At 52.2% G+C, this 21319-nt stretch overlaps 1 protein-coding gene across 1 annotated transcript; it reads right to left on the reverse strand.

The window, feature by feature from the left end:
- Positions 1-79: 79 nt before the first annotated feature.
- Positions 80-21259, reverse strand: CEP152 (centrosomal protein 152). Its single transcript, XM_032951667.2, has 23 exons — positions 21038-21259; positions 19764-19871; positions 19358-19567; positions 18137-18740; positions 17623-17772; positions 17094-17233; positions 16475-16675; positions 14136-14283; positions 13900-13991; positions 11530-11693; positions 10700-10895; positions 10282-10410; positions 10063-10193; positions 9509-9637; positions 9004-9124; positions 8412-8900; positions 7661-7889; positions 5384-5590; positions 4945-5026; positions 4297-4391; positions 3622-3805; positions 2664-2812; positions 80-1782 (listed from the first exon to the last, which is right to left on the reverse strand). The coding sequence occupies exons 2-23, from the start codon at positions 19848-19850 to the stop codon at positions 932-934; spliced, it is 4788 nt and encodes a 1595-aa protein (XP_032807558.2). The 5' UTR covers positions 19851-19871; positions 21038-21259; the 3' UTR covers positions 80-931.
- Positions 21260-21319: the final 60 nt, after the last annotated feature.

The following is a 21319-nucleotide window of genomic DNA, read 5'->3' on the forward strand; positions in this document are numbered from 1 at the left end:
GATGCACGCTGTTGTGCAAGTGCATTCAGACATGAACTTGTTTCACACGCTGGCTGAATACTATTGAAAAAGAAATGTGTTGCACGTTTAAACATACAAAGTTTAATTTGAAATATATTATTAAAAATATATATGAATTTACATGTACAGTACTGAGTGATTTTAATTACATCTTCGATAAGTTATTCCACAAAAACCACCGCAAAACACGCCGTAAAAAACACAACAAGTGACAAAGCACACAGGGCTACAGTCACACACACACCAACTCTGGGAGTTTAAAATTCATCCCAGACACCTCCCTGTGCTCATGTGGAACCGAGCACTCCGCGTACTTCACATTTAGACGTTTAACCTTGGCAGGGGTGAACAAAATAGCATGCAGTGAATACAATGCACAGCACCACTCACTCCTGGACGGACCGACACGTCCATCAACAGCGCTATATGGCAGTCAACCACAGCACACCGCCAATACCAACGACCGCAACGTGGCCTGCGTTTGCAGCACACATTCTAGCCCGAGGTCGAACTTTCGCATAAACCCGACCTCGACCAGACCATAACACCAAGGTAAAATGTTATGTTTCCAATTATGCTCACGTTAAAGTTATGGCATTGATATTACTGCTTCAAAATGTATGGTTATATCACCTGCGTTAAAAACTAAAGGAACAAATAGAACGATTTTGGCACAAACGTGAACAACATCCATAAAGTTAATACCAATGTTCACGACCAGGGCACCAGAGCTAACGCTGTTAACGACCAGAGTAATGGCGTTAATAAGGGCACTGGCATCAGTGACAGTCCATGGGCAGTCCACGGGGGGTCTGTTACACGCTGCCTCTCTGAAAGCCATCGATGTGGACATCCCCTGGACGGCGTTACGCCCGCGTGGCACAGCGCCCGGCTGCTGGCGCGGCGCTCGTCACTGCTCGGGCCAATTGCCGTCGCTCGAGGGCCGCGAGCCGCCGCCCGAGTCCGACAAGTCCGTGACGGCGGCGGCGCCGCGCGCCCCGCGGACCCCTGCGACCTTAGGCCCCGGCGCCCGCGACGCCGGCGCTCGCGACGCCGGCGCCCCGTCCCGCACGGGCGTCTCGCGCAAGCCCGGCGAACGCGCCCTGCTTGGGCCGCAGGAGGAGGAACGCGGCGCCGTCGCGACACGCGGGCGACGCTGGGCGTGCGGGGATGCGCCGCCCGGAGCCGGGGACCCGAGCCGACACCGGGCGCTTGTGCCGGGCGCTCGCTCCGACGGCGCGGCATCTCGGAGGGGGCGCGGCGAGAGCACGGGGCCAACCGGCGCTTCCCCTTTACTGGGAAAATCTCCTTCGCTTGGACCTCGAAAACCGTCGGACGAGTAAAACCGCACCGCCTTGACGGCACCGAGGCCGTTAGGTTTGCTCGTGGCGCAATGATTGTTTAGCAGCCTTGTAGGAAAACTGGCCGGTCCACGTGAGGTGGGCTTATCGGGAAGAAGCGATGGCGAGGGCAGCTCCCCACTCCCCTGCCCCTTGTTGAGTTGCAGGTCGAGGCCGTGCAGTGACCGCTGTCTGAGCCACGAGTCAACGTCGTCACCTCCGACACCACCGCCGCCACGCTGCCGGTATTGCCCATGCCCTGGCTGTGGGCCCCGGGCCTCGACGCCGCTCCAAGCGCTCCTCTCGTCCCCGCACGCTCCACCTCGGTTGAAGTCTCCTGTCCGGTCCTCCCACCCACCGCCGCCAGTGGCACCCAGCACCGGCAAATTGGCCTTTGCTTGCTGGCTCGAGTTTTCCCTCTCTGCATGCGGAACATGGAGACAGCACTTCACGAACAGGAAGTCAACGCGCTTCGACGCTTACACTGATAATGGACAGGTTCTCATCTTTGCTGATGAGCCTTGGCCAACGGTGGAGATTCCACATTCCCGTGGTTTGGGGCCAGTCTCTTCACTTTAACAATAGAAAACATGAGGTTCATATATAGCAGCATGAACATAACAATCGTCCACTAATAAGCCACAGTTTTCATAATTCACATATATTATTTAAAGGATGGTCTGACTTGGGAAGTTTGTAAACTCTTTATTGAGGTAACGAGTATGTGGGAGGAAAGCAGAGAGTGTGGACAACACTCCCACATCAGCAACCTAATTTGTGTGCTGCCCTGCAGGTTGGGGGTCACACAAACAATACTGATTTGTGTGGTCCACCCACCCTGCCCCCAGGGGTGTACTACCACGCATGGCTGCCTTCATATCATTACCTCCACACGAGGGAGTAAACTCCACAGCGCACATGATGGGAAGGGACAATTTCCTGCCGGCCTTTAAAACAACGAAGTAACCAAGCCTTGCTGTCCAGGTTTGCTACCTATCTTTTGATAATAATTCACAGACCATTGTCTTCCTCATTCATTATATTTTTATATATTTTCATATTATCTTCTGATCACGTTTCTGGTAGTTTCACAATTAGTGTATTCGTTTATTGCTTTTCAAATCACTCGCGTCTGCATTGGTGCATATCGTGCACATATGCGCGCGTGTGCATGTCTGGATTAGCGCTTTGAGACGTTTGCTGTGAATAACGCGCAGAGGAGGATGGCACTGACACTTCATCATGTGGCCACAATATAAGTGACAATTTAACTGAACCATCTGCTTTGAGAGCAGCGTGTACCCGCGCTCTGTGTGAGGGTAACATCGGCAGGTCGAGGTGGGGCAACCCCCCACGCTGCGGTGGCCGCAGCAGCAGCATCAGAGGCAGCAGCAGCAGCATCAGAGGCAGCACCAGCGCCGCTCGTTCCGCCGGAAGAGCTGCAGCTCTGCCTGCAGGAAACCGCAGCGGGGAACAAACATTGGTCACTGTCAGCCGTCACGGCCACTCTCCCCCCCCACCCACTTCCGCAGGCGATGTAGTTAATACCGTCACGGACGAAAGTGTGTCCGTGACCTGCTTAATATTTCATCCAGTTCCTAGTTTATTTTTCAAAATCACTCATGTGGTGAATTTGATGAATTTCAGCACAGAAAGAGGTGCACAGAACGACACCGCAAGAAATGTGAAGGTCCACAGCGGTCGCTCGAGCAAGAGAGCAGCGACGTGACGAATGAAACGCCAGGCACCTGAGTGCCTGGACCCATCAATCTTCTGGGCCAGTGGGACCATAAGCCTGAGCGTGACCATGGGCAGAAGACGTTTATGAAAGTGAATGTGACGAACCAGCGGGTTTAATTTAAGCGATTCAAACATATTTAGCGTGATGTTTGTGTGTGTGTGTGCGTTAGCGCATGAGTGTGTGTACGAGCGGGGGTGTAGAGGCGTGAGTGCGTGAATGTGCGCGCACGTATTCACGTGCGTCTCGCAGACTCTACATTGTCACCGCCACCAACCAGTGGTCAATGCCTCAGGAAGGTGATGGACATGGAAGCACCGGAAACTCGAGAGGGAGGCCGAGAAAGGAAGGGTTCGAAGCGATGAACCGGCATTTGAAGGACTGTTGAGTGGACGTTGACATGATAGCCCAGGATGCGAGCGCGTGTAGACAGAAAAACAGGAAGGCAGACCCCACATGAGCGGGGACGACACCGGTAAGAATTGCGAAGCGTCGTGGACGACGCCCGCGTACGCGTCCTACCCGGGGCTCTCGCGCCCGTCCCACAAGCGCTCCGTCGCCGCTGCCAGCGCCGCCGCCACCGCCGCGCCGTCGGGGCAGCCGTCGTGCAGCGCTCGCACCAGGCGCGCTCGCTCCCGCCGCACCTCGGTGCGCACGAGCCGTGCGGCGCGGTCCCGGCCGTCCCGCGCGTGCTGCAGTACGCTGCCTGCCCGCCGACAATGGTCACACAACGGCGAGTTCCAACATTACAGCGTAGACACGACAAGACGGCCTCACAGCGCGGACACGACAACGCGTCATCAAGAGCGCAGACAAGACGACGCGACGTCCAAGCTGTGAGCACGACTAAAAAATGTACAGGCTAGAAAACAAACGCGGCCGCTTAAGGTGCACGAATACAAAATAAACGTTATCCGAAAGCGGTCGTAAAAATAACCCAGGCGCTAACTTTCAGGCTGTGGGTTCTCACGTGTCATTACCCGCGCCGTGTTAGGCGATGCCACTCCATTGATTTTAATAAATTTACAAAACGGTTCGGCAGTTTTTATTTCCCATGTTTGTCTTTACACCCACATTAACTTAGACTTTGTTTGCTTTTCCACATTTTCCAGGCTGATGGGAGTCACACTCACTTTGCTTCACATGTATGTAAGTGCGTGCGCGCATGTGTGTGTGTGTGTGCTCATTGACACTCACTGCGCAGCTGCTCCAGTGAACCCAGATAGTGGTCGTGCAGCCGCTGGATGACCTCACGACACGAGTCGTGCATGCCTGGGCCTTCCCTCGCGGCCCTGCGCAACCAGAACGCGGCCCGCGCAGTACAGACGTCAGGAACTTTGACTCGTTTGCACGCGCACGCTCGCTCACCAACGCCCCACATCAATCCGGTCACCACTCACACCAACTCTGATGTCTAAGTTTGAGTTGGTTTTGTTCAACCAGGCGAGAAGTCAAGAGACCAGGTTAGAGAATAATTTGCAAGAGTGGCCTGGGTCACCAAAATAACTAAAGCAAACACGAAGCTGTTGCTGCAAAGCAACAACTATCGTTTTACATTGAGGTGGTTCAACCAGATAGTTGCGTACAGCAATGAAGTAAAGCAAATACGTCAAATCACTGCACCATCCTGTTCAAGTGATTCTAGAGCGGTGCTCATCTTGTGTCTACAGCCCTGAGCCAGAGTCGGGACGTCCACAAGTCAGGGACGAGTCACTTACCACTGCGCCACACGAGGCCTGTGTCCATTTTGATCACAATGCTCACTCAATAAGTGTCTACCCTTGGGCAATTGTGGATGGCCAGGTGGATGTAGTCGGAGGAGTAAATAATGAGCATCGCCCTCACCCCTTCGACGCCTCTTCTTGCAGCTTCTCCCTCAGCTGATGGTTCTCAGTGCGCAAGGTGTGCACAGCTGCTTCTTGCTCCGCTGAGCATTGGCACGCACACACGCACAAACAAGCAGACACCAATGAGCACGGAAACACCGTGTAAGTGCAAATTTACACTGGCACGCGCGGTGGAATGGTCATCACATGACATTCAAAACAATATTTTTAAATCCCAGAGCTGGAATTTGTACAATTTATGTATAGAATAAAGCTTTATGCGATGGCTCTTTGTGCAGTGATTGGTGACTGGACAGAGGCCATCAACTCACTACACTTGAGCACCCATTTTTATTTTAACACGTTTGCCGAGCAGAGGCCCAAACGTTCTCGGTAAGTGTGTCACATGGAGAGCGGGTCACCCCCCCATGTGACCCGAGTCACAGGGCCGCCCGTACCCTGCCAGCGCATCTTGAGCTGCTTGAACTGCAGGCGGTAGTGGCGGTCGGCGTTCTGCAGCTCCCTGCACACTCGCTCCAGCTTGCCCTGCAGCTCGCCCTTCTCTCGCTCCAGCTTGCCCTGCCATTCGCTCTTCTCCCTCTCCAGGTGGGTCTGCAGTTCCCCCTTTTCTCTCTCAAGTGCCTTCACCTTCTCCTCCAGCCTCCCTGTATACACGCGCACACGCGTACAGCATATTGTCAATCCGCTGCTGGATCAAGGACTCCCTTGACCGTGCTACTGTGGGTTTGCGTGGGTGGGACGCATTGATGCGAGAGCATATAAGTGCATTACAATGGATTTTGCTGCACTGCACTCTGTGGCCCAACCACACATTCCTGCCCTTCTCTGGCTACCTGTGTGGGCCTGGTGAACGCTCGTCCAAGTACTCATTCAGGCTCGAGATCAGGCACAATCTGAGTTATTTGGTTACAGGCACACAAACACATGTACAGTACGAGTACACAGATAGGAGGTGTTGTTATAATAGACGTAATCGTAAGAGGAGGCTGCAACGGATGGGGGCAGGTTACTGAGAATGCAAATACCAAGGGGAACAGTTAAACAGCAGATCTATGTCTGATGTTAATGACAATGTAAAGTGGATTAACAAAGCATCGGAACGTGACTGCATCTCCCGATGCTGTACAGCAACAGTGGGCATGTTGTCTCCCTCGCCTGGTACGCAGTAAGTCGTGGGTTCGATCCCGATCCTGTTGCCTGTATATTTGGAGTTCACGTGTTCTCTCCCCGTGGTCATGTGGATTTTTTTCTGTGACCTCCAGTTTTACCCTCCACATTTAGAAACATGCATTTAGATTATTTGGCTGCACCTATAAATTCCAGCATATGATATAAGCCAATTCAATCAGCTATCATGTGTGGCCGGATCACTTCTGAAAAAGAGCTAAAAGCTCAGTGGACTTTACCTGGAAACATAAAAAAGTAGTATAATAGTTTTGTTTACAGAGACACAGCCACAGGCAGAGAAGAGGAAGGTCTTGAGCCTGGACTTGAACAGGTGCAGGGAGCCGATAGCATGGGAGGCTGAGGGAAGGGATTCCCAGAAAATGGGCGCAGCAGAGGAGAATGAGGGACCGCTCACTGAGCCAAGGTGCCCTGGGGGCTTCGATAAAACATCTGGAGCAGAGTGTGTGATTGTGCAATATCTGCGGGATCTGTCACAAGGAAGCGAAGAGGTGTGGGAGCATTAATAGCTTTGGGTGCGATGACCTCTTTACCTTACCAGTAGCTATAGACACACACAAAACACAAGCACCTTCCCATAAAGCGGGGCTCAGGAGGTCTGGGTGTGATTGCTGAATTTTAAATAGTGTTAGCATGCGCAGCTACACCACCTATAGGTCCCAAAAGGAGCTACATACATGAAGTGCTAACTACTTTTGCTTTAAAGCTTTCGTGACTGCAGGGATTTATATTCTTGGTTCTTTCGGTAAAGTCACGTATAATGGAAACAATAAAATAATAAAAATATAAAACAATAAAATTCTCACGACGTTTCGACTGAAACACAAGCAATCGTCATCAGGTGTGAAAACCACAGCAAGAAAATTTTAAAAAAGTGGCGGTTTTTTTTACGTTCGCACCACGGAGAGCGATTTGGCAGTTATTCAGATGGACGAGTTCATCTATGTTCGGAAAAGAGGAGGGGGGAGACAAAAATAATGGATGGGGTCTGAAAGCCACCGTAAGCGTGAACAATCAATTAAGAACCAAAATGGTTTATCAAATCCTTCCAATGATTTCTAAGCCAGAACACATCTTCTCAGTTGAAATTGTCTCTGTTTGTATATGTTTTTATTATTTTATTGTTTCCCTTCTACGTGACTTTACCGAAAGAACCAAGAATATGCTAACTACCTGTTTGTGTCATGCCATGTTCATTGCCATTTACCCCGTGCAGAAACATTGCAGCGTAGGAATAAGAACCATTATGAAAAGTGGCAGTACACACCTCTTTGGTGCAGTGAGCAATGCCGGCATAACATACCGGCATAACATACCGGCGTATACCAGCATATCTACACTGGTAAACGTGTTTATATGTCTGTAAGTATGTATACTCTGGTCCTAAGTATGTATGTTGAACCTCTTTCGCACCATACGTAGTCAACCGTGCTAACCGGAGGTGCAGGGTAAGGACGACAAACTACCCCAGGATGGTTTGACATGAATGACGTCCGAAGCGAGTGGTGACTGCCGCGAGCGGAGCGCACCGAGCACAGACTGGTGCTGCTGCAGCAGGGCACGGTGGTCATGCTCGCACTGCGCCAGCGCGCGCGTCAGCTCCTGCTGCTTGTCCTGGCCCCAGCGCGCCCGAGCCTCGGCCAGCGCCGCGCGCAGCCTCGCGTCGGCCTCGCGTTCCCAGCGTGCGCGCTCGCTCGGGCTCGCCGACCCGGCGCCGCCGTCCTCGCGCCCCATGCCTTGCGCTGGCCACCTCCCGTCCTGAGAGGTAACACGAGCCAACGAGTTGAGCCAGTGGCCAACAATCAGAATCGTGGCCCTCATCCAGCCATAAAAGTATATTGCTGCTCGCTGTGGCTGCCAATCAGTAACCCTAACCGCATCGTTATTTCCAATACGATCATCAAATTTTCCATTCATGCCTACAGCGCATCCATTCACACCCCATTCCCATGCTGAATGTGTGCCCCAAAGTTAATTTTGGTTGTTGGCAGCAGCAGTATTTAGTACGACAGCGAAATGCTGTTGTACTAAATACTGGGAGTGCGGTTGGAGACCCAAGCTGGAGGTGTGAGTTAGCTTAACAGATTGTAATCAGGAGGGGTACAGCCCCCCCCAGTGTCTCCCCTAGTAACGGTGCGCCACTCCACAAACAAAATGCCAAGAACTAATTTCAACCATTAAGGTAACAGATATCGACACTTTCAGCAATCACCTTTATACTGGAACTGCACTAAAGCTAAAGAGCACGATGTTAGTGAACGCTGAACACAAGATGTGTACCTTGCTGGAAGTATGCTGCCCTGGTGTTGTCATCCCACAGCTTCTGCTGGCACCGGACTGGGGTTCCTTTGCCTTCCCACGGCCGTCGGGAAGCAAGTGCTCATCTCCTGCAGCCTGGTGTGGTTCTTCAGTTTGGCTCCCGGCATCCACTCTGCTGTCCTTCTCTTCCGTCTGGCAGGAGTTTTCCTTTCCCTTCTGTTCCGTCTGGCTGTATTGCTCCGACCTCTCCTGTTCCGTCTGGCTAGATTGTTCCACCCTCTCCCCTTTGCTTTGACAAGCAGCATCCGCTCTCTCTGTGCCGGCCTGGCACGCCACGCTGACGCCCGCCTCCTTCTCAGGGTCCACCGCCTGCGTCACAGGTGCTGCCGCGTCAGCCTGCGGCTCGGTCTGTGAGTGCCGATGGGCCATTTGGACCCGACCGGGTCGCGCCGACCCCGGCAACGCCGCCCTCCATTCCTTCTTCGCGCTCTGCAGCGCAGTCTCCACTGCCTGCACAACCGCAGAACCGCACAACTGAAGCCTCAGCGGGGGCCGATCTGCGCTGCACGCCGACCCGGCCAGAAGGTTTTGGGTTGATGGCGAGCGAACATACCTGCTGTTGGCGCCGTTCGTGCTGCCTCACAGCCTCCTCCAGCGCCTCGCGCTCGCGGCACATGGTGATGTAGCACTCCTTCACGCCGTCCGTCTCCTGGACCAGCCCCTCCAGCTTGGCTCTGATCGCAGCGCACGTGGGAATGTGTCAGGAACGTTGTTACGCATCATCCCCACAGATGTTTTATGGGAAGGGAAGGCGGAACTAGACTGGCTCCAGCTAGTAACATGGATGATGTATATGTGGGTCTGAGCCACGTAAACATGTTTTGTTGAACCACAAACAAAACTTGCATTTAACTACTTCCTGACCAAACACCAACAGACTTGGACTACATTCCCACTTGGCAGAGAGGACGTCCACAGGGCAGCCACCAGGATCGGTGCGGGTAGGCCAAGGACAATCTTAGAAAGCGCCACGCGACCGGTGGGAGACACAATGCAAATTGAGCTGCGCCAAGCCGAAACGGAGCCAGCTTTCAAGCGCCGGTGGAAAAGATTCTCACCGGAACGACTGCAGCTGCTCCTCGTAGTGCCGCACCAGCTCCTCCTGCTCCTCCTGGAATTTGTGCGCGAGCTCCTCCCGTAGCCCGGCCTTGCCGTCCTCGTGGTACTGCTCGTACGTGCGCTCGCACCTGGAGCAGCACGGCGGGGAAGGGCGGATGCGCAAAACCTCGTTGGGGATGAATTGAGTAAACATGGAGCTCGTCACGGATGCTCACAATTGGCTGCGATGGAAAATATGTCCTGTCCGAGCCCAATTACTTTTTTTACAGTCAACTGTGGCTGTTCTCTACTCCATGTGTTTCCTATTCTTGTGACACCCAGAAAAGAGCATTTATACACCGACTGTGGCAGAGTTTTCCCCTCAACACCCAAAGGTATAAGTTCACATCTGGTTGGGATAAATTCAGCCCATCGCCAGAAATCGAACTCAGATCCGCCGAGTTGACAGTGCAGTGTGCTCACCAACGCCGCCACTCCACAATATTCTAAAAGCGGCTCCCGCACCAACAGCGCTGTGATTTTAAAACGCGGCGCACATGGGCACGCACCGCACCTCTCCAAGGCTTCGCGCTTGTCTGCATCAAAGTCGGCAACCATCTGCTTGATCTGCTCACGCAGCTCCTGGTTGGCATCCATGAGCCGCTCTTCACCGCTCACCAGCTCGGACACCCGGACACCCAGCTCCTGGACATCATATTCATACACATTATAGGATCGGTATGTAAAACATGTACACACACACTTATATACACATGTGCACGTGTGCGCACACCTCTGTCTCCTGCTTCAGTGTTGCATTCTGCTGCTTTAGTGCCTCCAGCTCCTTTGCGGATGCAGCGTTAGCAGCATGCGGCACGCGTGCGCTGACCTGCAGCTCTCTCTCCAGTGCACTGCAGCGCACCTGTACCCACAAAAACAAAGATCCCCCATATAGCCATTGACAGTGTGGTTAGCAAGTACACTTGAAGACCAACACTATGGCTGGCCACCTTTGTCTCCCCATGGCAGATGTTTACACATTACACTAGGTACTTAATGGAGGTTGAGCTGACTCAGGGGAGGCCAAGAACCGGTTTAAATATTCGCCAACGTTATTGGTCATGTGTGGGAATCAAACTCGGGTTGCGGGGTTCACAGTATAGTGTGCTAACCACTACACTACCACTCCGTACACCTATTCCTAGACTCACCTGTGCATCCTTGGCACAAGCCTCAGCCTGCTGTGCCCTGGCCTCAGCCTGCTGCAGCTGCAGCTGCGCTTCCCCGAGCTCGGCGCGTTGGCGCTCCAGCTGCTGCCGCTTGGACTGGTTTCCCTGCAGCGATCGCTCCAGCTCCGCCTTCAGCCCGCTCACCAGCCGCTCCAGGGGCTCCTCCCCAGCCTCCGAACTGCTCAGCGGCGAGGGCCACCAACACCAAGACACAGCGTGAGATCACGCACGGAGATCCAAGTCCACGCTGCAATAAACTTAGACAATGTGGCTCTCAACTGGCCATAACAATATCTATCCAATATTCATCTCTTTTCCATGCCAGCCACTTTTGTATCTCCATTGGTAACGCTGACCATACAGCAATACCAGGTACTCATTTTATGCCGAGGCGACATAGGTAAAGTCCACGTCGGCTGTAGATGCCAACAGCTGGGCGTGGTAGTACCATGCCTGTGACCCAGGACTTTTGGGGTAAGCGTTAGCGGATCAGCAGTTCCACTGCTGGATTATATTTTTTCAGCCTGAGGACGACCGCTTGTGTTGCGATCGAAACGTCGTGATTTATTTAATTTTATACCTACGTGACTTTACTGAAAGAACCAAAGAGTGTGGAGACGTACAATAACAAGGAGATAACTCATTATGGCAAATGGGTTCTCTGCAGACCTTCCCATTGCTTGAATGTGTTTTACCCAGTTCGTTTGATTTCCTTCCACACGTGAAACTCACTAAAAAAAGGGAACTGACCAAACCATCCAACCATCCCTGCGGGAGCATCAAAAAGTGGTGTGCATGTGCGAAGCAGTAACCTGTGGACCCGGGGTGGTTTCAGCACTGCGTTTTTGATGCCCAGCTCCAGGTAGGACTCAGAGAGAGCGAATTCTGCACCACCGTTCAGGCCGCCCACATGGACCCCAAACTTGGCGGCGCTCTCGTACATATTGAGGTGCTCCTTCAGTTCCGCGACCTCGTCCTGGGAGTAAACACGGAGCGAGGGTCGAGGGTTAAAATCCACCCGTCACAGCCCGAGGACTGCTTACACCTAAAAAAATAGGTTGTAAGAAACACATCTTCTTCATCAACCATTAACTATATCCACTGCTGCATGCAGGCTTCTCCAAGCCGTCGCCATCTCTCACGATCTCGTGATGCAACTGCCAGTGGAGATGAGCACCACCCAGCTCTCGTGTGAGCAAGAAGACCGTGCAGTAAAGCTGCTTATTGTGATCGTCTGGCACATTACGATGCGTATTACTAAGTAAACTGAATGTGCTAATTCAAGTCAAGCATCACAATCCTGTGGCCCGAGTAAATCGGCCCAGTTCTGCCATCATTCATGACTCACACAACAAAATATCCCCAGACACAGCAGCCCTTTGAGTAAGTGCCAAACTGCAAACAGCCCTGCACAGTTCACCGTGGCCCATTTAGGGTGAGGGGAGGAGCAAGCAGAACAAAAGGCAAAGGCACAAAAGCTCTTGGCTCCCTCCAATTCAGCCACAGCTGGTGTGTTTGTGTGTCATGTGTGTTGTATCTGTCAGTCATCTGAGGCAGTTAACCAATAAGAGCTAGGTCTGCCCCATGACCTCATACCAGAAAGTGCACCTAGCCTGGCACAAGTGTTGTGGTGACAACAACCCCCCTTAATGGTCAAATGCGGCTGTTGTTGCGTTTGTGTATATGTGTTTATGTATGCGGTTCAGGAAAGGGCGGTCCTGCACAGATGCCATATTTTTATGTCCGTCTGCTACAGCTAGAGGTGTAAGAAATTCCAACAACACCTACATCTCTGCTTTATTGACCTGATCAAGGCCTATGATACCATCAGGAGGCCTGGGCTCTGGGTTATTTGTCGTGCTTTCATAGTCCATGACCCTCTGCTCACGATCATAAGGACCTTCATGATGGTGAGTGGGCCCGGGTAAAACTACATGGCCGGGAGTTGGAGCCATTCCCTGTTCACCTTGGGGTGCGACAGGGATGTCCTCTGGCTCCCACATTATTTAACATATTTTTCGACCACGTAGTTCGTGAAGCACTTCGATGGCTGTACCGGAGGAATTTCCATCTGGTACAGATACAATGGGAGGCTGATCGATGTCCGGGTGCGGTCAAGGGATGGCTCGCTGTTGGTCAACTACGTTATGTATGCCGATGATCTGGTAATTGCTGCTCACTCAAGAGGAGTTGGAGGCGTTGCTGCTGAACCTGGAGCTTGACACTAAGAGGTGGGGCCTTGCCATAAGCCCCACCAAAACTAAGCACCTGCCTGGGTATTTTGTACCATATTTTGTACCATCGGACACTCCGCCCCCACAACTCCCAATTGGGCAGTTGTGGAGAAAGTGGAGAGTTTCCCATACCTGGGCAATATGCTTATGACCTGCTCCGGTTTGACAGCAGAGGTCTCGCTCCAAATCAGTCAAGCGGCATTATATTTTCATCGGTTGCGTAACGCTGTGTGGAAGCTACCTGGTCTGTCGCTCCGCACGAAGCTTTAGGTCTCGGCCACGGTCATTCCCTCCCTTCTCTACGTTTATGAAACGTGGACCCCCCCCCCTAATGGAACATCTTGGCCGGTTAGAAACATTTAGGCTGGCCTGCCTACGATCCATCCTGGGTTTAACCAAGCTGGATTGTGTGAGGAGTTCACAAATCCTTGAAAGATCTGGACAAAGTCCCATCGGTGAGCTCCTCCGGCAGGCAAGGCTGCGTTGGCTGGGTCATGTAGCCTGCATGACCAGTCACTGCATGCCTAAACAGCTTTTGTTCGGCCGGATAGATGGGGCTAAATGGCCGTGGCACGGGCTAGAAAAGAGATGGAGTGATGTGGTACAGGAGGATGTGGAGCTGAGTGGACTTGCCGATGACTGGTACCAGCGGTGTCAAGATCGGCCTCTATGGAGGAGGTTCGTGAAGGACGCTACTGGGCAGTTGGAGGCAGTCGCCCTCCAACAACAACGGAGGGCGGAGGAGCGACACTCACAACGAGCGGAGCGCCGGGTGGCTAAAGCACAGCAGGTTGGCACAGTGGGGGGCACAGGTGGTGCATCAGCAAGCCATCTCAGTCAGTGGACCTGTGGCGTGTGTGTAGATGTATGCATGTGTGCGAGTGTGCATGTCCAGCGCGTGCTTGTGCACTTGCGCGTGTGTACGAGCAGAGCGTAGGCGAGAACTACCTGCACAGCACGGTTTATACGGTCGCTTATGGTCCGCGCAGACAGCGCCTGCTGCAGCTGGATCTGAAGCTGCCCCATCTCCTGCACTGAGCCTGCTCGCACACACGCCGGACGCAAGGTCATCAAACCTCGCCGCTCGGCACCATAGGTACTCGACGACGATAAGATTAGTGGAACCAATTCTATGCCACGTTCCCCCCCAACACCTTTCGGAAGTCGGTAAATCCTTCACTCGCCTGACTGCAGGAGGTCGCGACACTGCTTCTGGCTCTCCTCCAGGCTGCGGGTCAAGCGGTTAACCAACTCGGCACGCTCCAAACGGCCCTCCTCTGCCTCCCTCTCCGCCTGCCTCGCTCGCCCCTCCAGCCGCTGCACCGCCTCCTCCTGGATACACAGTTGCCGTCGTCAAGGTACAGTGAGGGAAAAAAGTATTTGATCCCCTGCTGATATTGTACGTTTGCCCACTGACAAAGAAATGATCAGTCTATAATTTTAATGGTAGGTTTATTTGAACAGTGAGAGACAGAATAACAACAACAAAAATCCAGAAAAACGCATGTCAAAAATGTTATAAATTGATTTTCATTTTAATGAGGGAAATAAGTATTTGACCCCTATGCAAAACATGACTTAGTACTTGGTGGCAAAACCCTTGTTGGCAATCACAGAGGTCAGACGTTTCTTGTAGTTGGCCACCAGGTTTGCACACATCTCAGGAGGGATTTTGTCCCACTCCTCTTTGCAGATCTTCTCCAAGTCATTAAGGTTTCGAGGCTGACGTTTGGCAACTCGAACCATCAGCTCCCTCTACAGATTTTCTATTTGATTAAAGTCTGGAGACTGGCTAGGCCACTCCAGGACCTTAATGTGCTTCTTTTGAGCCACTCCTTTGTTGCCTTGGCCATGTGTTTTGGGTCATTGTCATGCTGGAATACCCATCCACGACCCATTTTCAATGCCCTGGCTGAGGGAAGGAGGTTCTCACCCAAGATTTGATGGTATATGGCCCTGTCCATCGTCCCTTTGATGCGGTGAAGTTGTCCTGTCCCCTAAGCAGAAAAACACCCCCAAAGCATAATGTTTCCACCTCCATGTTTGACGGTGGGGATGGTGTTCTTGGGGTCATAGGCAGCATTCCTTCTCCTCCAAACATGGCGAGATGAGTTCCAAAGAGCTCCATTTTGGTCTCATCTGACCACAACACTTTCAACCAGTTGTCCTCTGAATCATTCAGATGTTCATTGGCAAACTTCAGACGGGCATGTATATGTGCTTTCTTGAGCAGGGGCACTTTGCGGGCGCTGCAGGATTTCAGTCCTTCACAGCGTAGTGTGTTACCAATTGTTTTATTGGTGACTATGGTCCCAGCTGCCTTGAGATCATTGACAAGATCCTCCCGTGTAGTTCTGGGCTGATTCCTCACCGTTCTCATGATCATTGCAACTCCACGAGGTGAGATCTTGCATGGAGCCCCAGGCCGAGGGAGATTGATAGTTCTTTTGTGTTTCTTCCATTTGCGAATAATCGCACCAACTATTGTCACCTTCTCACCAAGCTGCTTGGCAATGGTCTTGTAGCCCATTCCAGCCTTGTGTAGGTCTACAATCTTGTCCCTGACATCCTTGGAGAGCTCTTTGGTCTTGGCCATGGTGGACAGTTTGGAATCTGATTGATTGATTGCTTCTGTGGACAGGTGTCTTTTATACAGGTAACAAGCTGAGATTAGGAACACTCCCTTTAAGACTGTGCTCCTAATCTCAGCTCGTTACCTGTATAAAAGACAACTGGGAGCCAGAAAACTTTCTGATTGAGAGGGTGTCAAATACGTATTTCCCTCATTAAAATGCAAATCAATTTATAACATTTTTGACATGCGTTTTTCTGGATTTTTTTATTGTTATTCTGTCTCTCACTGTTCAAATAAACCTACCATTAAAATTATAGACTGATAATTTCTTTGTCATTGGGCAAACGTACAAAATCAGCAGGGGATCAAATACTTTTTTCCCTCACTGTACATTCACCTTGACCGCACAAAAAAGGTTCAAAGGAGCTATCTGCAGGTTGAGCGAAATATCGCACGTCGTGCCGAACAGCACACGGTGCAACCGCGAAAATCCGACGGAGAGCTATACAACACAACCTCGAAAACCTATGCAATCACAAACCTAACATTCTCTATATTCTGGGAGCAAAGAGCTTACATTGATGGGCAAGAATGGAAATCAACGTGTGAAGCTGTTTTGTGTTCACGGTCGAGAGGTGCGGAATAGCCAAAGCAGACCTGTTGCTGACCTTTAAATAAACGTAGCAAAATTGAAATGTATAGGCCCTCGTCCTATAATAAAGCAATTGCCCAGCGATAAAGAGCATTGAAATGAGGATATCAAGTGTGAGGTGACACAAGCTTCTATAAATGAGTCAGTTTACATAAGATTGTAAGCAGAGATTAATTCTAAAGGACGAGCTATGTGAGGAAAGACGAGAAAAGTTTTGCCATGCAGCAAGGCAGCTGCAGACCGTACGAGAGAAACAGGCGTCTGCAAATCGTGCAGACTGTGTCCTAGAAAAGCACCTGCTGCTGAATGACGGTCCTCTGCTGGTCGAGATGCTGCTGCAGCGTGAGCACCTCCTGCGCGTGCTTCTGCTTCAGGACGGCGAGCGCGCTCTCGTGGCTCTCCCGGGCTCGCGTCAACGACTCCGAGCGACCAAGCTCTTCCAGCTGCTGCTGCAGGCTCTCCATCGATGCCTCAGCCACCTGCAGCTTGCGCACCACCTGTTGGGTGTAAGGTATAGGTGCAGCCCTGAATTCAAGCTCGAGCGCTCCTCCATTGGGTACTTGGTTTACTCCCCCACGATGGACAGGCACCTTGGAAGAGGTAGGAGTACCCACACATTGCCCCACCATAAACGACTTCCCGATCAACTGTGGTGAAGTAATTTATACCACTGGGGAACACAGCCAAGGGGATTTAAGAAACTTGGCCATTGTATGAACCACCACACTGGGAGATCGAACCGGCGACATCTGGATTTTAAGTTCAGTACGCGCGGTTACAATGTGCACGCCAAAAAGGGAGCAGGTGAGGCTGTCGCAAATTAATTTTTCCAGAGTGTGTGTGACCCTGCTATTCCCGTCGACCGCTGCTCCTAACCCCGCAACTCCCCCCGCTTGCCATCCCATCGCTGGTCACCTGGTCTTTGCCCGAGGTCAGGGCCTTGATGTGGGCATCCTGGGCCTGCAGATTCCCTTCCTGCATGCTTTCCTTCTCCCTGCCAGCCTGCACCAGCCGCTGGCACTCCTGCAGACTCACCATCAGGCCCTCCTTCTCTCCTACATGGAAGCAATGCACCACCGTATAATTTATTAAAATCATAAGTAGCTAACTATAGTGGTAATCTGAAATAAACGAGCAGACTCTTAGCAAGTGTCCCGCACATTGGGTGGCTTTTCACTATTTTGGTCAAGTCTAGCTCGAAGAATGAAATAGGACTGTTGTTGAGCGACATTTTTTAAACGGGATGAAGCAGGCCCAATCAATACTTGGTAGATGACAGCATAAGGTCTAGATGGGAATGTGTCTTTGCGCAATGCTGCTAGTGGAATTGAGCATTGTCCACCACTTGTTTGAACAGAAAAAACACTGACCATGGCACAGCACGACGCTGAAAGAACAAATATGTATGTATGAAACAATTGGCAGTGTAAGCTATAGTCCCCACCGGTGACGAGCGCCAGCTGGTGGCTGAGGATGCGGAGGTCGCGTGCGCTCTCCTCCTGCAGGGTGAGCAGCTGGCGTGATAGCTCGCTCACCTCCCGGCCCCGGGCCTGGTACAGGATCTGCAGCTGAGTCAGTTGCATCGCTTGCCCACCTGTCTCATGAACGCACGTACACACACGTGCACACAAGATTAAGAGGTGTGATTACTATGTGGGGAAACCTTCATTCAACAGTAGATAGAACATGGCTGTTGTAGGTTTGTTTTACCGTTTGTTGTTTCATTAATTCAAATATACCAGAAATATAATTTACACATCATTCGTGACATAATGCACATTCAGTGAGCATAAGAATTGGCTTTCAAGCGACAAATGGTTACATGCAAAGTATTTGATATCAGTGAAACAAGAACAAAGTATGGTTAGCTGCTGTGCTGAGGATGAACTTATTTGTAATATAAGAACCACCAACAGACATCTGACACAAAGCCATTGCTCTCAATGCCCATCTCTCACCAGCAGCAGAATTCAGAAATTCCTGCTGCATGGCATTGAAATCTTGAGCAGTAGCTGACTCTGCCTGCTGCGGGGAGGGCGGCACCAGCCTGTGGCCGCCAGAGCCCTGGCGGTACGTCACGCGGTACACGTCCCCGTCGCTCAAACCCCCGGCCACCACCGGGCTCCCGCCACCGGCGGTGTCTCCATTCACTTGGCGGTGGCTGTGGTAAGCCGCACTGCCAATGCCGTGCCCATTGCCGTGTCCGTTGACGTGTCCGTTGACGTGTCCGTTGACGTGTCCGTTGACGTGTCCGTTGCCGTGTCCATTCAACAGGGCAGCGCTGTGCTGCATGTCCCGGTATGCCGCCGGCTGCCCGTAGCCTCCTCCAGCATCCGCACCATCGCCGGTCGGGAAGTTTTCCTCGAAGGGTGTCCCGTCGGCGCGAGCGAAACCCAGGTAGCTCTCGTCTGCGAGGACGTCGCTCTTGTTGGCATTGCCATCACCGTCGAGCCAGGCGTCGCCGTGATGAGAGAGGGAGCCATCGCCAGACTTGTAGTCGTATCCGTTTGAGATGTAACTGTAGTCATTGTTGGATGTGTTGGCAGCATAGTGGCCATTAAACTAGGGAAACACAAAAATGTTTATCGAAAAAGATGTTAAGATAGCTGGCATTAGCCAAAGCAAAAATAGGTTTTTAATCTAACAGTATTGTAACATGTTATTCATTGCTAGTACAATGTCCTAGTATATGTTGACAAACATAACCAAGCAGTTGAGGAGCACTGTCTTGATTGTGCCAACGTTGTTTGAGAGCCTTGAGTACCAAGGAATAAAACTGGATAGGGGCATTCACACCGCTCATCTGATCGGCAAAAGTGAAGTGAAAATGTTCTCATGTCTAAAAACCAGCACTAGTCAGTACATGGTGAAGTATGTTCAAATAACACCCGTCATGGGAAGGACACCCAACAGCATGGGAAGGCATTCAACCAGAGGTAGTCCTGGGATCAATAAGATTACAATTGAGAATTCGCAATTAATTGAAATCACATTGTCATTATAATTTATGTTAATCACTCTGTTATAATTGAAATTATAAAGGAGCACAAGTCTGCCCAGCAGTGGCTATATCATCGCTTAGTAGAACATGTTAATAATGATCACAATGAAAAGAGAGGAGTTGCTCATTGATACCGAGGCAGCAGTTGCTCTTTTCTCAGTGACGGCGGCGTCCTCACCTGCGTGTACCCAGCCTGGCCCAGGGCACCCTGTCCTGTGCCGCCTTGGTCACCGTAGGTGTGCGGGGGCCCGTGCGCCGCGTGGGCCCCGTGTCCGTGGTGCGACGACGCCCGGTCGTCCTCGCTCTCATCACTCAGCTCCGACGACGAGACATCTCGGCTGTCCTCCAAAAGGTCATCGGGAAGCGCTGTCGAGAGCAACTGCCGCAGCTAGAGATCACACAAATACACACATGGTGTGGGTGTCAACCATGCTCAACAGGCAAAGGCATAGTGTGTGGTCCAGCTTAGTAAAGGCGTAGTGTGATGTGCCCAATGATGGGATGTGTGGTGATGGTGTGCCTGGTGCCAGGTGTGGTGATGGAGTGGTGAGGTTGGCTCGGCGTGGAGCTCGTGTTGCACACACCTCCTGCTCCCGCTCGCGCGCGTCCTGCTCGCTCTCCTGCTCTTCGTCGGGGATTTGCAGGGTTCCGAGATCAAAGTCAGCCGACATCTCTCAGCAGCAAAACCCCACCTGCAGGAAACACAAAGGATTCACCGCACAGGATTAACACCTTGGAGACGGGACAATGAAGGCGTCTCACCTGCTGCTTGCTCCCACTCCTGAACCCACTACACAGCTGCTGCACAAAGCTGTGCTGGTCCTGTACACCACTGCACTCAACTACTCAGCATCTTCACCTTGCTGATAAACTGACACCCCCCACCGTTGCACACAAAACACAAGTCAACTATACAAATGTAAAACATTACATTGGAGTTACCAAAAGCAACATCGCCCCCTACTGACAACTAATGCCCATATGTAGGCCGGTTGCTGTGTTCACCTTGGACAAGCTGCCATTGGGGGGCTCAAAAAGAACTGTGTCGAGACGTTTCGTTATGCTCGCGATTTGAACGCCCGTTGGGTTATTGTTTTAAAATCTGCACCCAGCTGCACCCCACTCTCCACAGCTGCGACTTTGCTGCACCCAGCCACACTGAACCACATTCTGCCGCTTTGCCGAGCCGCTGCTGCACCAAACACCGAAGTGTGTGGTTCACCCTCCCGCACAAACCTCACCCCCTGCTGCACCAGGACCGCGTGCAGCACAGACACAACGCAGATTGTAAACACAACAACCACAGATTCCCCGCTGGATCCTCGGCAGACTGTTGGGGGAAGTGCTGTTAGCGAGCACCTTGGGGGTTTGGGTGGCCAACACCACGCCCGGCCGCCTTTGCCTTCCCAGCGGCGATGTTTACACATCGCACCAAATATAAATTTGAGGCCGAGTCGACCTAGGGGATACCCAGTCCTGGTTCAGATAATCAACACTGGTGTTGGCCTCGAGCGAGAACCGAACTCGGGTCTTCGGGTTCGTACGCAGCGGCGCGCCACAGGAGCCGCCATTCAACACGAAGTGGCGGTGACTTCACCACAGCGGTTGTGCCAAGCTAGGTGCACTTCGAGGCCAAACACACCACCACTACTTTACCACCGCATGAGACCAACACGATACGTTCCGTCCATACACTGCAAAGGCATGCACACACCCAGCAGGCTTACACGGACATAACGTATCCTTCTCCTGAAAAAGGGGCACTTCTCCGAAACGTTACCCTGTAAGTTGGTGGGGAAAAAAAAGGACTGCCGAGGGTGGCGGCCGCGCGGCCTGCTGGCGCCGCGCTTGCAAATACCTCAGTGCCAGCGCGCTCGGGGAGTTTCCGCTGGTGCAGTTTGTGAGTCCGTCGGTGGCAGCGGCTGCGATCGCTCTCCGGCGCCGTCCATGAGGGCCGGAGGGGGACCGCCGCGACCCTCGCCACAAACCGCGCGCCTTGGCGCCACTCGACGCCCCTCGTGACGTCACCGCGCACGGAGAGCCCGGGTGACGTCACCGCGCACAGCTTCAAACGCGTTTGAGCGACGTCACCGCGCGCGGCCAAGGCGCTCGCGGTGACGTCAACGCGACGCGTCCGGAG

The sequence above is a fragment of the Petromyzon marinus genome, chromosome 1 (genome assembly GCF_048934315.1).
Source record: "Petromyzon marinus isolate PM22_M1 ecotype Great Lakes invasive population chromosome 1, UKy_Petmar_22M1.pri1.0, whole genome shotgun sequence".
Classification (NCBI taxonomy): Eukaryota; Metazoa; Chordata; class Hyperoartia; order Petromyzontiformes; family Petromyzontidae; genus Petromyzon; species Petromyzon marinus.